Source organism: Peromyscus californicus, unplaced genomic scaffold (genome assembly GCF_007827085.1).
Source record: "Peromyscus californicus insignis strain IS unplaced genomic scaffold, ASM782708v3 Scaffold_20__1_contigs__length_68692818, whole genome shotgun sequence".
In the NCBI taxonomy this organism is placed as follows: Eukaryota; Metazoa; Chordata; class Mammalia; order Rodentia; family Cricetidae; genus Peromyscus; species Peromyscus californicus.
The window spans coordinates 46,822,699-46,837,534 of NW_026294503.1; the positions used below are offsets into that span (position 1 = coordinate 46,822,699).

General features: G+C 53.4%; 1 protein-coding gene across 1 annotated transcript; it reads left to right on the forward strand.

The window, feature by feature from the left end:
- Window positions 1-1,296: 1,296 nt before the first annotated feature.
- On the forward strand, window positions 1,297-14,758 carry Csdc2 (cold shock domain containing C2). The gene is made up of 5 exons (XM_052747368.1): window positions 1,297-1,387; window positions 1,892-2,067; window positions 10,850-11,151; window positions 12,424-12,546; window positions 12,867-14,758. Exons 1-5 carry the CDS (start codon window positions 1,297-1,299, stop codon window positions 13,027-13,029), a joined length of 855 nt encoding a protein of 284 aa, XP_052603328.1. The 3' UTR covers window positions 13,030-14,758.
- The last annotated feature ends 78 nt before the right edge of the window (window positions 14,759-14,836 follow it).

Here is a 14,836-nt window from a genome sequence, read left to right on the forward strand (position 1 = left end):
CTGTACGTTCTTGATTTATCTGGGTTTTGTTTTCTGAACACAGAACATGCTTCTGGATTGGCAATTAAGTCCCCATGTCAGTGTGATCTGTCCAGATATTTATGGCCAGAATTAGTGCAAACATTTGGCTACTCTTACTAGTCTTCATTTTATTTTTCTTATCTTTCCTTTCCATCTTTTTATCTTTATTCTGGTGTGTGTTTGTCTGCTTGAGCTTTTCTAAAAATCATTTTTATCTATGTGTATGTACGTATGTATGTGTGTGTCTCTGTGAGTATCTGCCACATGTGTGCCCATGAGTTGGATCCCCCCTGGAGCTGGAGTTGCAGGCAGCTGTAACCCGTACTACATGGCTGCTGGGAACCACACAGGTCCCCTGGAAGAGCAACTGAACTACTGAGCCCTGCCTTGTTTGTTTTTGCTTGGTTTCTATGGACATGGGTGCTTATCATAGAGTCTAGGCTGACCTCAAACTCACGGCAGTCCTCAGCCTCAGCCTCCTTCCTGCTGAGATCACAGTTATATACCAGTATGGCTGTTGGTGTTGTTTGTTTGAAACAGGGTCTCTCTAGGTAGCCCAGGGTAGACTCAAACTTGTAATCTTTCAGCCTCACCCTCCCAAGGGCTGGGACTTATCGGTATGTGCCAGCTCGCAGGGCCCCTCCTTGTGACTCAGTAGTACTAAATTGACACCAGAGAAGACTTCTTTCTTTCTTCTTTTTTTTTTAGAGATTTATTTATTTATTATGTATACAGTGTTCTGTTTGCATGTATCCCTGCAGGCCAGAAGAGGGAGCCAGACCTTATTACAGATGGTTGTGAGCCACCATGTGGGTGCTGGGAATTGAACTCAGGACTTCTGGAAGAACAGCCAGTGTTCTTAACCTCTGAGCCATCTCTCCAGCCCCGAAGACTTCTTTCTAAGCTGAAGTTGAGGAGAAGTGACAGGAAGGAGGCAGAGAAGCCCCTTTATGGATGCCTCTTGCAGCCTGGCCCTGAGCTCATAGACCGTTGAGCCTTAGCTCAACTGATCCTCTTGGGGAGGACTAGAGTTCTAAAGGAGTTGCCCAGGGTCTGAGACTGGGCAACTCAAATCCAGGACTGTCTGAAGAGAGACCCCAGAACTAAACCGCTTGGACTGAATTGGCTGAGTCTGGCCCCTCTTCTAGGAGCCTCCCTGACGCTGTGTGTGTGTGTGTGTGTGTGTGTGTGTGTGTGTGTAGGAAACAGAGAGACACTCATTACTCTTCCGTTGGATTCAGTAGCCCCTCCCGGGAACCTTTGTATGCCAAAGAGATGCGACCACATTCTTCACTGGAGAGCTCAGAGCCTCTGAGAGGACGGAGCTCAGCACCAGCTGCCCGGGTCAGTCTGAGACTGGGCGGAGGTAGGGGGAGGGGTGGGGAGGTGGGGGTGGGAGGAGATGGAATGTCTTGGAGTCCCTAGGAACCTGGTTTATTCCTAGAGGGTCTCCCCCCTCCGCTGGCCCCCTCCCTTCTCCAGGACACATCCTCCAACCCAGCAGGACCTCCCAGTATGAACACACACACGCACATAAGCACCCCTCTGCACCTCAGTGTTCCTGCTGTCTCTAGCTCTTCCTCCTCTGCATTCATTCCCCAGCAGCTACCCTGACCTGGTGGGGCTAATTATACCTTGGTCCAGCAATAAAAGCCACTTTCCAAAACAGGAAGCGTTAAAGCTCAGAGCGACGACGCAGCTTAGCCACTCGCTCACCCAGCACTCGCCTGGCTCAGGAGGTGATGTCTGGGCCGGAGAGGAGAGAGAGCCTAGTTAGTGTCCCTTTAAGCTGGGAGTACAAATTCCCATCCTATCCCGGTCCCTCCCTCCAGCACATCCTGACGTCAGCAGGAAGGCGTGTGTGAGTGAGTGAGGGGCCGAGGTGCCTCCTGCACACACCACACACACACACACACACACACACACACACACACGCCACCACGGAGTGCATCATCCAGACGTGACCCTTGCCAACCAGCTCCACGGCCCAGAGATAGGTGCTGCCCACTACAGGAGGCAGTGCCTGGCCCCAGCTGCCAGGGCGAGGTAAGGGGCAGCCCGGGGGGGAACCTGAAGGAAGCTTGTGATGGAAACTGTGGCAGAGGCAGGGGCGAGGGCGGTGGGTACCAAGAAAGGGTGTGTGGAGTGAGGCCGGAAAGGTCGGAGCTGGACCAGCCCCAGCTCTGCTCAGAGGATACTCGGGATGCCGAGGAGCCCACCGCCCTTCCCTTCTCTCCCCTTGACCCTTGAGAAAAGCCGCGGCAGGCGGAGCGGCTCCCTCGGTCTGAATGCGTGTGGATGCCTGTGTCTGGGACTCTGTCTGGGTTCGGAGGCGGATAACTGCAGCTTCCTGCCAAGCCGCAGCCTCCAGTCTGGGGACTGAGGGAGGGAAAGCCACGGCTCCTTCCAGACCCTAAAAAGGCCAGTCCGGAGCACTGCTGGATCTTGCCCCTGGAATCTGCATTGAGGCCAGGGCAGAGGAGAGGGACCGCCCGAGGCAGGCGAGGGTCCCAGAGCAGCTGTCTGCTCCTCACTCTATTTTCCCCGAGTATGGCAGAGACAATTGTGTCAACTGGCTGGAGGGATGGCCCCGTGTTATTTCTGCCTTTATGCCACCCCACTGAGTCCTTGCTTTCCACCCCCCCACCCCCCCCCGCATGCTCGCCGGGCTAGCTCTGACCTCCCCCTTTGCCTGGGTACAGCCCACTGTAGGGCAGAGGTGACAGGCCGGCTGGGCCACCCTTGCTGTGGGATGCAAGGACTCAGGTTGGCCTTGGCTGGCATCGAGCCCCTGAGTGGTCTGACCCTGACACAAGGAGACTGAGTGGAGATAAGGGGCGATGCTGGTACCCACAAGGAGACAGCAGGTTCCTGCCAGGCTGCCAGGCTGCAGGCTCTTCCCAAGGGGGAGGGGGACAGGAGTGAGAACAATAATAAATCCAGAGTGTGAACTGCTGCATCCGCTGGGGCTGGGGGAGGGGAGAAGGACGTGTGCCTGGTGGGGGGTGGGCACCCTCTCTCACTGCCTGGCGTTGGTTGCCTGGATGCCATCCAGTCAGGGCCTTTCCCTGGGAAGGAAGATTTCCAGGCCTTGTGGGGCAGGGGGTGGGGGTAGGGGAGGGCTCTTTCCCAAACCTGACTCCATCCCAGAGGTCTCTGGATGTGAGTGTTTGGATTCTGAGCGTCTCCTCCCATTCTTGCCCCACATGGCCTTGAAGTCTTCCCCCAAAACACCTCTTTTCCATCCTTGTCTGACTGGCCCCACCTTCAAAAAACACAAACAGTGCAAACAGAAGCCGGCAGCGAAGGGTCCCAGGACAACACACCAGTTTGTCCCAGGCCTGGGGACAGACAGCTGAACGAGAGGTTTGAAGACGCTTATTGGCTAGGGAGGGGGCTCCCTAGTGCCCCTCAGGGATCCAGAGGGATGGAAAGATGATGGAGTAGGGTTATTTGCCAGCCATCCAAAGACAGAGTGCCCCCACCCACCCTAAGTGCGCCCACCCTTTACAGGTGATACCCAGCAGAGGGTGCTCTGGACCTAACAGCTGGTCAGGATCACTAGTCACAAGCTTGGTGTCCAGGACCCAGAGCCCTGTGGGCAGGCAGCTTGGGGGACACCCACAGCCAGGTGAGGGAGTGAAATCAGAGGTGGGGCCTGCACACCCCAGGAAACGATAGTGACCGGGCAGGGGATGACTTAACAGTGACCACACTGAGCATCCCCACTCTGCCAGTATGTGTGACTTTGGCCAGTACGATCCTCTCTTGGGGGGTGGGACCCAGAATGGGAAGGTGACTTGCTTAGGCTCACACAGTCAGGGAGAGGTGGAGCTTGTCTATGAACTTGGTTCTAGGTGATATTCTGGCTTCCCTTCCCCGACTAATGCCAGAGAAGCTCAAAGCCTTAGGAACGACAGCCCCAGAGCTGCCTGGACATGTGACCAGGAGTTGAGTAGAGGGTCACTTAAGTAATTAGTCTTTAGTATTGGCTGGGACAGCACCTTACACACACACACACACACACACACACACACACACACACACAGAGCACGGAGGGAAAGGAATCAGGTTTAACTAGGTCACCTCCAGCTGCAAGGGCAGCTTTTGGCCCTGATGTGTTTTAAGGAGTGTCTGAGGGAGGAGCTGGGGGAGGGAGGAGCCAGGTAGGTGGTCTCAAGGTTACTGTCACCTTCCCATGACCCAGCACCACGGGAAAAGCCTAAGACATCCATCCAACCAGCTCTTCCACCACCTACCTTGTGTTCCCTGCCTTTCTATTTTTAAACAGATGTACCCATTCCTCCCTAGTGGCGCCCCCATAATGGGGACTTGGGGCGGGAACGCTTTTATTGGGGGAGTTGTTTTTAAGCCTCACAGAGCTGGTGAGTGATTCACCCAAGGTCATGGTCTGAGTCAGCACAACACCAGAAATAGAACCCCAAATCCTGGCTCCCCAGTTCTTCTTTGGCCCTGTACATCATTCTCTGGGGAAGGCTGGAGGTGGGGAAGTTTTGTCCAGGGAATTGAGGGCTTTTTCACCTTGCCTTGGTTGCACACCCCTCTTCCACACCTCTCCAGGGCTCAAGAGGGCTGCTGGGCCAGCTGGGTGACTTCAGTGAGTCTCTTCACCCTTCTGGGCCTCGGTTTACTCTTCTGAGGAATGGGTACGTTGGTGGTAATTACTATCTAGGCTTCTTATGAGGCGCAACTGGTACAGGAGCCTGACAGGTGGCAGAGACTTGCGGCACGAAGTCTAGCCCGGGAGTCTCAAATTCTACATTAGATGGGGACCCTCTATGGCCCAGGCTGCCTCTGCCGTGCATACTGCCCCAGTGTATCTCAATCATTTTGAGAGTGTGAGAGACAGAGTGTGAGTGTGTGTGTGTGTGTGTGTGTGTGTGTGTGTGTGTGTGTGTGTGCTTGTGTGTGTGTGTGGGTAGATTTTGTAGGACATGGGTTGGGGACCGCCTCTTTGTGTATGCCCACGTGAGTATTTAACCTCAGAGGAGAGTTGGACTGGCCTTCATTGGTCGTCTGGATCAGCAATGATTCATGTGTCTAGGGATAAAGGTGAAGCCCAGAGAGTGAGTGACAGCTGCCTGTCCCAGGTCACACACTGCGGATGGTGGAGCCACTTGCTTTCACTGAGGCGCCCACACTGAAGGGGGATTCTCACTGTCAAGATATTCACTTGTACCCCAGCTTTTAGGAGGGAGGGTCTGAGAATTGGAGCCAAGTTCCAGCTGGCTCCAGTCACCTCTTGCCAGGGCTGACTCACCGTCCTGAGTGCCATGGTCTCATGACACTGCATCACACCTTAGGTTAGCTCCAAACAGTCCTGAGGGATTTTTGGCTTTGCCTCTCTGGTCCCACCACTGCAGAAGTGGTCTGTTAGTTGGGTTTTCATGAGGGCGAACAGAGAGCCATGTGGTGGGCCAGAGCCACCGTCCATGGCCAAGGACATGCCTGTTCCTGGTGGGTCATGTTCTGGATCTCACATTGCCCGACTTGAATGAGGTCTTGGGTTTTATCCCCAGTCCCACATAGACTAGGTGTGATGACACTGCCTATAATAAGCCAGAAGATTAGGAGTTCGAGGCTAGACTTGACTACTTAAGACCTGCTTCAGTCTGCAGTACCCCAAGAAATAAACAAATGTAAAACAAAACACCAAACCAAGACAACCCAAAAGGCTTTTTTCATAGCATACTGGCATCCAAACAATGAAAGCCTTGATGCTACTTGTCTCTTCCTGCATCAATATTCTGGAGACAGAGTCCGAGCTGGAGGCTGGCTCTGCATTTTCTTCTCATCTCCCTGGGCTCTCAAGGTGTCATATAGCTTTTCCAACTCAGGTTCCTTTCTGGTCCCAGAGAGGGTAGAGCCCCGACCAACGAACAGTAGCAAACCAGAGCATCACTGCTCAAGCCTGCAATCCCAGTACTCAGAGCGTCCAAAGTTCATCCTTGGTCATAGGACTGCATGTTGAGGAGCTGGAGCAATGGCTCATCCATGAGAAGCACTTGCTGCTCTTGTAGGGGACTAGAGTCTGGCGCCCAGCACATCACCTGTAACTCTAGCTCCAAGGGAATCTGATGCCCCCTTCTGGCCTTTGTGGATACTGCACATATGTATGCATATTAACATGTACATACAAAATAAACATGTAAAATTTAAAATGTTTATTTATTTGTTTACTTAAGGCTTTTCAGGACAGGGTTTCTCTGTGTAGCCCCTGCCTGTCCTGGAATAAGCTAGGTAGACCAGGCTGGCCTCAAACTCAGAGATCTGCCTGCCCTAGGCCTCCCAAGTGCTGGGATTACAGATGTGCTCCACCACTGCCCAACTCAAAAAAAAAAAAAAAAGATCTTAAATAAAAAGAAGAAGAAAAAGACTACAAATTAGTTCAAGGCCAGCATGGACTACACAAAAACCTGGCCTGGAAAGAAAGGGGTGGGGCACGGGAGAGAAGGTTCACCAGTTAAGAGAGGTTGCTGCTCTTCCAGAGGACCCGAGTTCCCAGCGTCCTCTTCTGCACTCTGTAGACGTCTGCTCTTATACATGACACGCACACAAATACACACATATATATACATGTAATTAAAAATAATAAAATAGCCGGGCGGTGGTGGCGCACGCCTTTAATCCCAGCACTCGGGAGGCAGAGCCAGGCGGATCTCTGTGAGTTCGAGGCCAGCCTGGGCTACAGAGTGAGTTCCAGAAGAGGCGCAAAGCTACACAGAGAAACCCTGTCTCGAAAAACAAAAAACAAAAACAAAAACCAAACAAAACAAGCAAAAGGGGGCCTGGGGATAGCTCGGTGAATGAAGGAACTGACATGCAAACAGGGCCACCTAGCTTGATTCCCAACTCCTCTATAAAAAGCCAAGCCCATCAGAATACCTCTGTAACCCAGCACTGGAGAGTAGAGGCAGGGGGATTCCTGAAGTTCACTGGACAGCAGGCTACCCTATCCGTGAGCTCTGGACCGAGAGAGCAACACCGTTTTGAAAAACAAAGGGGAGAGCAATAGAGGAAGACATTCAACATGAACCTGTGGCCACCACACCCATGCACACACATCATGTGAAACACACACACACACACACACACACACACACACACACACACACACACACACCATTTCAAAGTCCCAGATTCAGTCTGTCCTGGTTTAGATTTTTTGCCTCAGACACTGTACCCTTGATTGATTTAACCTGAGCCTCAGTTTTCTTGTCTGTAAAGTGGGGTAATAATATTAGCCCTTAAGGGACGCTGCAGGAATTAAACCAAGGAAAGGGAGCTGTGGGGCAAGGAAGCCAGCCAGGAGCAGAGAAACAGTCCTTAAGAGAGGGAGGGGAATAGAGGGGACTGGTCTAGCACCCCCAGTCAGGAACCAGCCCTGTCTGTAAGGAACTGATTCCCCCAGGTGCAGCACCTGCGTGGCACCCCCACCTTTACCTCAGAAGAGCCCCTGAGGAGGGAAGGCCTATTTTCATTCAGCTCCTTAGCTGGGTCGATGAGGCCAGGCTTGGGAGAAGCTTCCTGATGTAGAAACCGCCTCTAGCCAGCTCCAGCCTTCTCAGCCTAGGTGAAGAGCCCTGGGAAGGCTTGCTCTTTCTGTTGCTCCTGAGGGCCGCCCCTGCCCCCTGCTGCTGCCTCTTCCGGAGCTCCCCCGGGTGGCAGTGTGTATGACCCTCCCTTCTCACTGGCAGCTCAGCATGCTGCCCACACCCCCCAGCGACGATCACCTGGCTGGTGGAGCAGTCCTCCTCAGCCTCTGCATCTCCTTGGTAACCACAGTGGCTCCTCCCATCTCATCCCCCAATGACCTCCCGTAGCCGGCTGCCACTGCCCTGCCCAGCACACCACCGGGTCTTGGGAAACTGTAGTGGGAAGGTCCAGTGGCCCTAGTTCCCACCGAGGAAGCAGGGATGTCTTCTCTACTGTCTCCCTCACCAGGAGGGAACCCAGGGCCTGGGACCAGGGCTTCTCCGGCTGGGTGATCCTGGAGACTTTGGTGCCTGCCATATCTTTGGCAACAGCTTTATTGAGATGATTCACATATTGTGCAGTTTATTTACTTGGAATCGGGGTGGAGCTCAGTGATAGAGAGCTTGCCTAGTTGGCAACCATGCCCAGCATCAAAAAAAAAAAAATCACAAAGCTCAGTGGATTCATGGACTGTCACCACAGTGCTTACCGAATAAATGTTTTTAGTAGTCAGCACCCTAAAAGAAATGACCTATCATTAGTCACCACCGCCACCCCCACCCCCACCCCCGCCCGGTGACAGCAAATCCACCTGATGTGTGCTATTGTAGATGCTTTTTCTGAGGTGTTCTCGAGGTTCATTTGTGTGGTGACCGGAAGCAGTATTTCATCCCTGCTTACGAGCCACATTCTGCTCTCTGCCTGGTAGAGAGCAGGCTGTTACTTTCCCTTTCTCTATCTGCCCCTGGGGTGTTGGGTGGGTGGTAGAAGCTGTGACTGTTGTGAACAGCACTGCTGTCAACATTCATGTGCGAGTTTCTTTTTTTGTGTATGAGTGTATGAGTGTGCGCGCACCGAGTGCGTGAAGTACCCTTTAAAACCAGAAGAGGGCATCGGATCCCTGGAACTGGAGTTACAGACAGTTAGAGCCACTGTGTGGGTGCTGGAAACAATCTGGGGGCCTCTGCAAGAGCACTTCGTCGTGTTCTCTACTTAAAGTAGCTGACCTTTGAGCCAATCTTCTCCATGCCTTTAATCCCAGCACTCGGGAGGCAGAGGCAGACAGATCTCTGAGTTCCAGGCCAGCCTGGGCTACAGAATGAGTTCCAGGCCAGCCTGGGCTACACAGGGAAACCCTGTCTTGGTAAACCAAACAAACAAACAAAACGACGAAGAGCCAGAGATACAGCTCAGTGGTAGTTTAATCCCTAGCAGAAAAGCAGACTTTTTTTTTTTTCTTAAATGAGGACACAGTGAAGGAATAAAGGGTTGGGGCAGTGGGGACTCTGCCCTGCTCCTGTCTTTGTGACTATAGCTAAAGAAGGGCCTTCCTATTACAGGCTCAGCCAAGTTTCAGGATGACCAGTGAGAGGGGCTGGGTCATCAGTCCCATTTCACAGATGAGGAAACTGAGGCCCAAGGTCAGCAGCTCGTAGTAGCAGCTCTGAGGTCTCCTGGCCCTGAGGTCCTGCCAAGTCCTGTAGGCCACCTGTCTCTCCCCATGTCACTACAGTGGCATCTCTTAGGCTCCATGACTCTGAAGCTCTTGAGGAAGAGCAGGTGGGACATGCAAAGAGTTACAGTCTTTTCCTCAGTAGAGGTACATTTTCCCAAGGTCTTCAAGGTAACGGGCCCTAAGATGTCACAATGGAAGACAATGAAATAACTTACAAAAGACTTTTTTTTGTTTTTGTTTTTGTAAATAGTAGCACTGGTCGAGCAACGAGATCAGTATCTACTGATGCTCACAGGCACGAACTATCATTGAACCCTCAGCAGATACCACCTCCCTAGGGAATTACCAGTCTCCTCTAGGGATCTGGGCTGTTCCCTTACCCCCACCCCACCCTCCTTGACGGGGATAGACCCCAGGGCTCTGAGCGTGCTAAGGAAGTGCTTTCCCACTGAGCCGCAGCCCCAGCCCTTCAACCTCATTTTGAGAGGCAGAAACTGGGTTAATGAAAAGGAGACTATGTTCCCAAGAGTTCACCATGGGCTCGCTGCTCCTGTTTTTTGGGCCTACTGAATGGCGTTTGGGCCTCAGGGTAACCTCCCTAGAACACAGGAACCAGCATTACCCACATTAGAGGGCAGGACATGACATCAAAGGTCCAGAGTATTGACTGAGGCCAGTCACGCTTCTTGTCAGGTGGGCACCATTGGGAGGTCACCAAATCATAGGTAAAAATCTGAACCCAGAGCTGTGTGTGAATTTGAAACCACTAAGGTGTACACCAAATCTTGGCCACCACACGTCCCACCTCCAGACCCCTGAGTCATAGAACTGCAAACTGGAAGAACTAGGGATTCTTTGTTTGGTTTGGTTTGTTTTCTGAGACAGGGTTTCTCTGTGTAGTTTTGGTGCCTGTCCTGGAACTCACTCTGTAGACCAGGTTGGCCTCGAACTCACAGAGCTCCACCTGCCTCTGCCTCCTGAGTGCTGGGATTAAAGGTGTGAGCCACTGTGCCCACAGCTGCATTTAGGGATTCTAAAGCAGGTTCTGTTTTGTGTTGTGACACAGAGTCCCATATGGACGGGGCTGGCTTCAAGCTTACGGTGGAATCCAGAACAATCTGGAACCAGGATTATTAAACAGATGCATCATCATGCCTGCTCTGTGTGTGTGTGTGTGTGTGTGTGTGTGTGTGTGTGTGTGTGTGTGTGTGTGTCTGTGTGTGTTTTCTTTTTTGGTTTTTTTTTTGAGACAGGGTCTCTCTTCATAGCCCTAACTGTCTTGGAACTCACTATGTCAACCAGGCTGGCCTTGAACTCACAGAGATACACCTGTCTCTGCCTCTAGAGTGCTGGGATTAAAGGTGTGCACCACCATGCCAGGCCCGTGCCTGGTTTTATGTGGTATTGGCTGGGCAAGCAGGCTACCAGTTGAGCTACTTCCCCAATCCCTTCTTTTGTTTTGGTGGTTCGGCTTAAAGCCATAGCCTCATAGGCGCTGAGCTATGTGATTATTTTGTCTTCCTGGTGAGGATACTGAGGCAGGGTGGGGCTGCGGGTGCCTTTGGGAGTGGCTGGCCTCAACAATCCCCTCAACTTGTGTCCAGTATCCAGAGCTGTTCCCTAGCTGCATTTCACTGTTTCTCTTTTCTCTTGTAGACGGAGTCCATAGCTGGTGAGGCCACTGAGCAGGGCAAGGCCGGGCCCTGCCCGAAAGGACGCCAGAGTCCTTCACCGGCCCCTGTGCCCCAGAGCCCACCAGGCTCTCCTGCTGGCCCCACCATGACATCTGAGCCTACATCACCCCCAGTGGTCCCACCTCTCCATTCCCCCAAGTCTCCTGTCTGGCCCACGTTCCCCTTCCACAGGGAGGGCAGCAGGATCTGGGAACGTGGTGGTGGGATTGCTCCTCGGGACCTGCCCAGCCCTCTGCCCACCAAAAGGACCAGGACATACTCAGCGTGAGTACCTTTGCCTCCCCTAGGTCCTATGAACTTTCTCCAGGCCAGGGCCAAGGCTTCCTGTCCTCCCAGGAAGCTGTGCCATCTTGCAGTGACTTCAGAGTCCCTTCACTCACTCCTTCCTTCCAGTTACTGAGCTGTGACTGGAGCTTAAGGGATGAATGAATAAGCCATGTCTTCAGTTCAGAGGGGTTTTGAACACTAGGTAAGGACTTAGCCTGGGGTGCAGTGAATGAGGACATCCTAGCTGAGTTTGAAGATTCATCAGGTGAAAGGGACTTGAGATACAGAGCCTAGAGATACACAGTGAGACCGTCTCAAGAATAAAATAAAATGGACTTAAGTGTTGCAGGAAGAATGCCACACAGTGAACCTTTAGGGAGGGTAGTGGATTGCCAGGGACTAGCCTCGGGCCTCTGGGGAGGTGACTGTATGAGGCCAGATGGGGAGGGTTTGTGGGAGCCAAAGGGCTTTACATTTATTATTGTTGGTGGTGTGCGTGTGTACCTACCTCAGCCCGTGTGTGTGTGGAGGTCAGAGGACCATGTGTCAGGAGTGGGCTCTCTCCTTCCACCATGTGGGTTCGAGGGTTCAAACTCGGGTGGTCAGTCTTGGCACCAAGTGCATTTTTACCCACTCAGTCATCTCCTCATCTGTTTTTTGTTTTGTTTTGTTTTTGTTTTTGTGTTTTGAGACAGGGCTCTGAACTGCTCTGACTGACTTACTCCAGATTTCTGAATGCTGGGGATTGTAGGCATGCACTCCTGTGCCTGGCTGCAAGGTTTTTATTATCATTACTACTCTGGATAGCAAGTGTGCCCTGTCCTGGGTCTGACCCAAGGTCAGAGCAGATACTTAATAAATAGCACATGAGAACTAGGGACCGGCGCTGCTCAGCTGCCATGAGATGGTGAGGTGCCTCTTGGTCTTAGTTTTTTCTTTAATTAATAATTAATTAATTGGTTCTGAGGATGGAGCCTGAGCCTTACACGCGGCAAGCAAACCATCCACCACTGAACTATACCCCTAGCTTCACTCAGAAATCTTCCAAGTGGAAGCCGTGTAAGTCTAAACATCTGGATGGAGGGTGCTAATAGAGGGGCACTGACAAGGAGCCAGATGTTCTTGTACTACACTGAGAGACACCGGGCAGACTGTCACCCTGCCCTGGGCCCCAGTCTTTGTTATCCGCCCCATGGCAGTATTATTGGGGGGGGGGGTCCAAGAACAGGCTCTCCAGGCCACAGCTCCAATCCCCTACCCTCTCCCCAGGACAGCTCGCGCCTCAGCTGGCCCCGTGTTCAAGGGCGTCTGTAAGCAGTTCTCACGCTCACAAGGCCATGGCTTCATCACCCCCGAGAACGGCTCTGAGGACATCTTCGTGCATGTTTCTGAGTGAGTCCTCTCTACTTCCCTGTTTCTAGTCGGGCCCTGCCCAAGGGTCCAGTCTCACCGGACCCTCCCCTAGCGGCTGAGGTGGGTGTTCCTGCTCTGAGGAGTGCTAAGACAAGGTGGGCTGGGGTCAGTTAGGGATCAGCTGGCAGTCTCCAAAACCCTGGTAGTTACTGCCGAGGCCCTGGGGTCCTATGTTCTCTGACAGCTTAGAAAACGAGGGCTCTGAGAAGTTGGAGGGTCCCTGGTCTAGGGAGGCTAAGGGCCACAGTGCTCTCTGGGGACTGGTCTGCTGATGCAATCCTTCCCCTTCTGTCCACCAGCATCGAGGGGGAGTATGTCCCCGTGGAAGGCGATGAGGTGACCTACAAGATGTGTCCCATCCCACCCAAGAACCAGAAGTTTCAGGCCGTAGAGGTGGTGCTCACCCAGTTGGCCCCCCACACTCCCCACGAGACGTGGTCTGGCCAGGTTGTGGGATCCTAGGCAGGTGGGGGGGGTATCCCCACGTGGAGGCAGGCAGCAGCCAGCTCTGTGCTCCCAGTGTGCCGCTGACCAGCCCTTGGGTGTGCTCGTTGTCTGTCTGTCCGTGCTTGTGGCCGTGAATGTGTGCTTCTACCCACCTGTGACCCACGACTTGTGTGATCCGGCCTAGGGCTGGATGGAGCACAGCCACCAGTCCTGCCTTGGCCTGTTTCTCCTTCCTCCAACCCTGCCACGGACACACAGGACCTTCTCGCCCTCCTGCCCACCTATCTATACACTGAGTCTCTGTGGGTCTGTGTCGTGTTCCTGAGAACCTAGGGAGACAGACGCCTCTCCTATGAGCCTGTTCCTCATCACTGTCCTCAGACCCACTCAGTTCGGGACCTAGCCCTGTCTGATTGTGCTCCCGTCTCCTGTGCTGGACCTGGGTGTCTGCTCTGGCCTGGACCCTTCCTTTGAGGAGCCAGGCCTCTGAGCGCTTTGTAGGGGCCTCCAACTTTAGGAAGAGGGCAAAACACCGAGGTTCACGGCCAGCCCCTGCCATAACCTAGCTCATCTTCTGGACCCCATCCTTTTGGTGCCCTGGAGAGAACAGAGCCAAGAGCAAGAGGGAACGTAGGTGCTCCTGTTGTAGATCAGTCCTCTCTCCTCAGGCAGCAGAGGCTCTTTGGAATCCCACGGACCTAGGTTCCTTCCCGAGCTGGGGGAGCCAAGCTCATTCTCTCCCTAAGGTGAGCTAGGGACATGGTTTCCTCCAGCTCGGGCAGGACCATCTTTTCCATCGTGATGCACAAACTCTGTGGATACCCTGCCCAGTGCTGGCCATGACAGCGGCGGAGGATGCAGTGACGGACTGACATGTCACCTCAGGCAAGGCCAGGTCCAGGCACCCATAAGAATGGTCCTCAGCCAGGGAGACCACTGGCCTTGCCCTCCGCCCCTGCCACCCCCAATTAGACCCTCTTCCCAAAGCTATACAATGGCTCCTATAGATCCCTGACAGGTCAGAAGCTGAGCTGGCTCTTATCTCACCCATTCCTCAAGTGTGACTGTCCCTCTGACCTGGAGTCCCTTTGGGGCTCAGATGTATCCCTTCTAGAGAGCCCATTCCCTACCATGAGGATAAGTGGGATCACAGACTCAAGAAGGGCCTGCTACAACAGTGACCCTGATGAGACCCAGTCTGCAAGTAAAATGTGGGCCTAGATGTCCAGGATGAAGGGGTCAGTGATTGTCTAGGTGGCCTTGTAGTTCCGGGACCACAGGGTAGTTATTTGGGGTGTTTGTACCCCCACCTTGTCCTAGAACCCTTTGCAGAGGCCAGCAGCCTAGAACCTCACACTGGAAAAGATCTATCTACCTGACACCCCACTGTGAACTAGGCTTCTCCAGCAAGGCCTGTCCCTGGAGAACCGTCCTCTGCAAGCACGAGGACCTGAGTTCAAATCCCCAACATGCCTGTAACCCAGCACTGGGTGACAGAGACAGGCAGATCCTTGACAGGGAACTTGTTGGTACAGGTGGGCCCCAGGGCCACCGAGGCCTTCCTCCTGTGAGCAGGTCCTCTCCAGGCATCAGTCTGAGGCCGCCTGACTGGCAAGGGGCACCAGGCCTCCTCTCTACTCTTGGACCCTGCAGGGCCAAGTAAGAAACCTCTCCACCCAGACCCCAGCCACGGACTACCCATTCCTCCTAACACTGGCAATAAACTGAACTGTGACCCACCCTGCCCCTGAGCTGCCTGTGTGTGAGGGTTCTTGGGGAAGGGGCTAAGGAAGGAAACGACATGTGTCTGGGGCTCCAATGG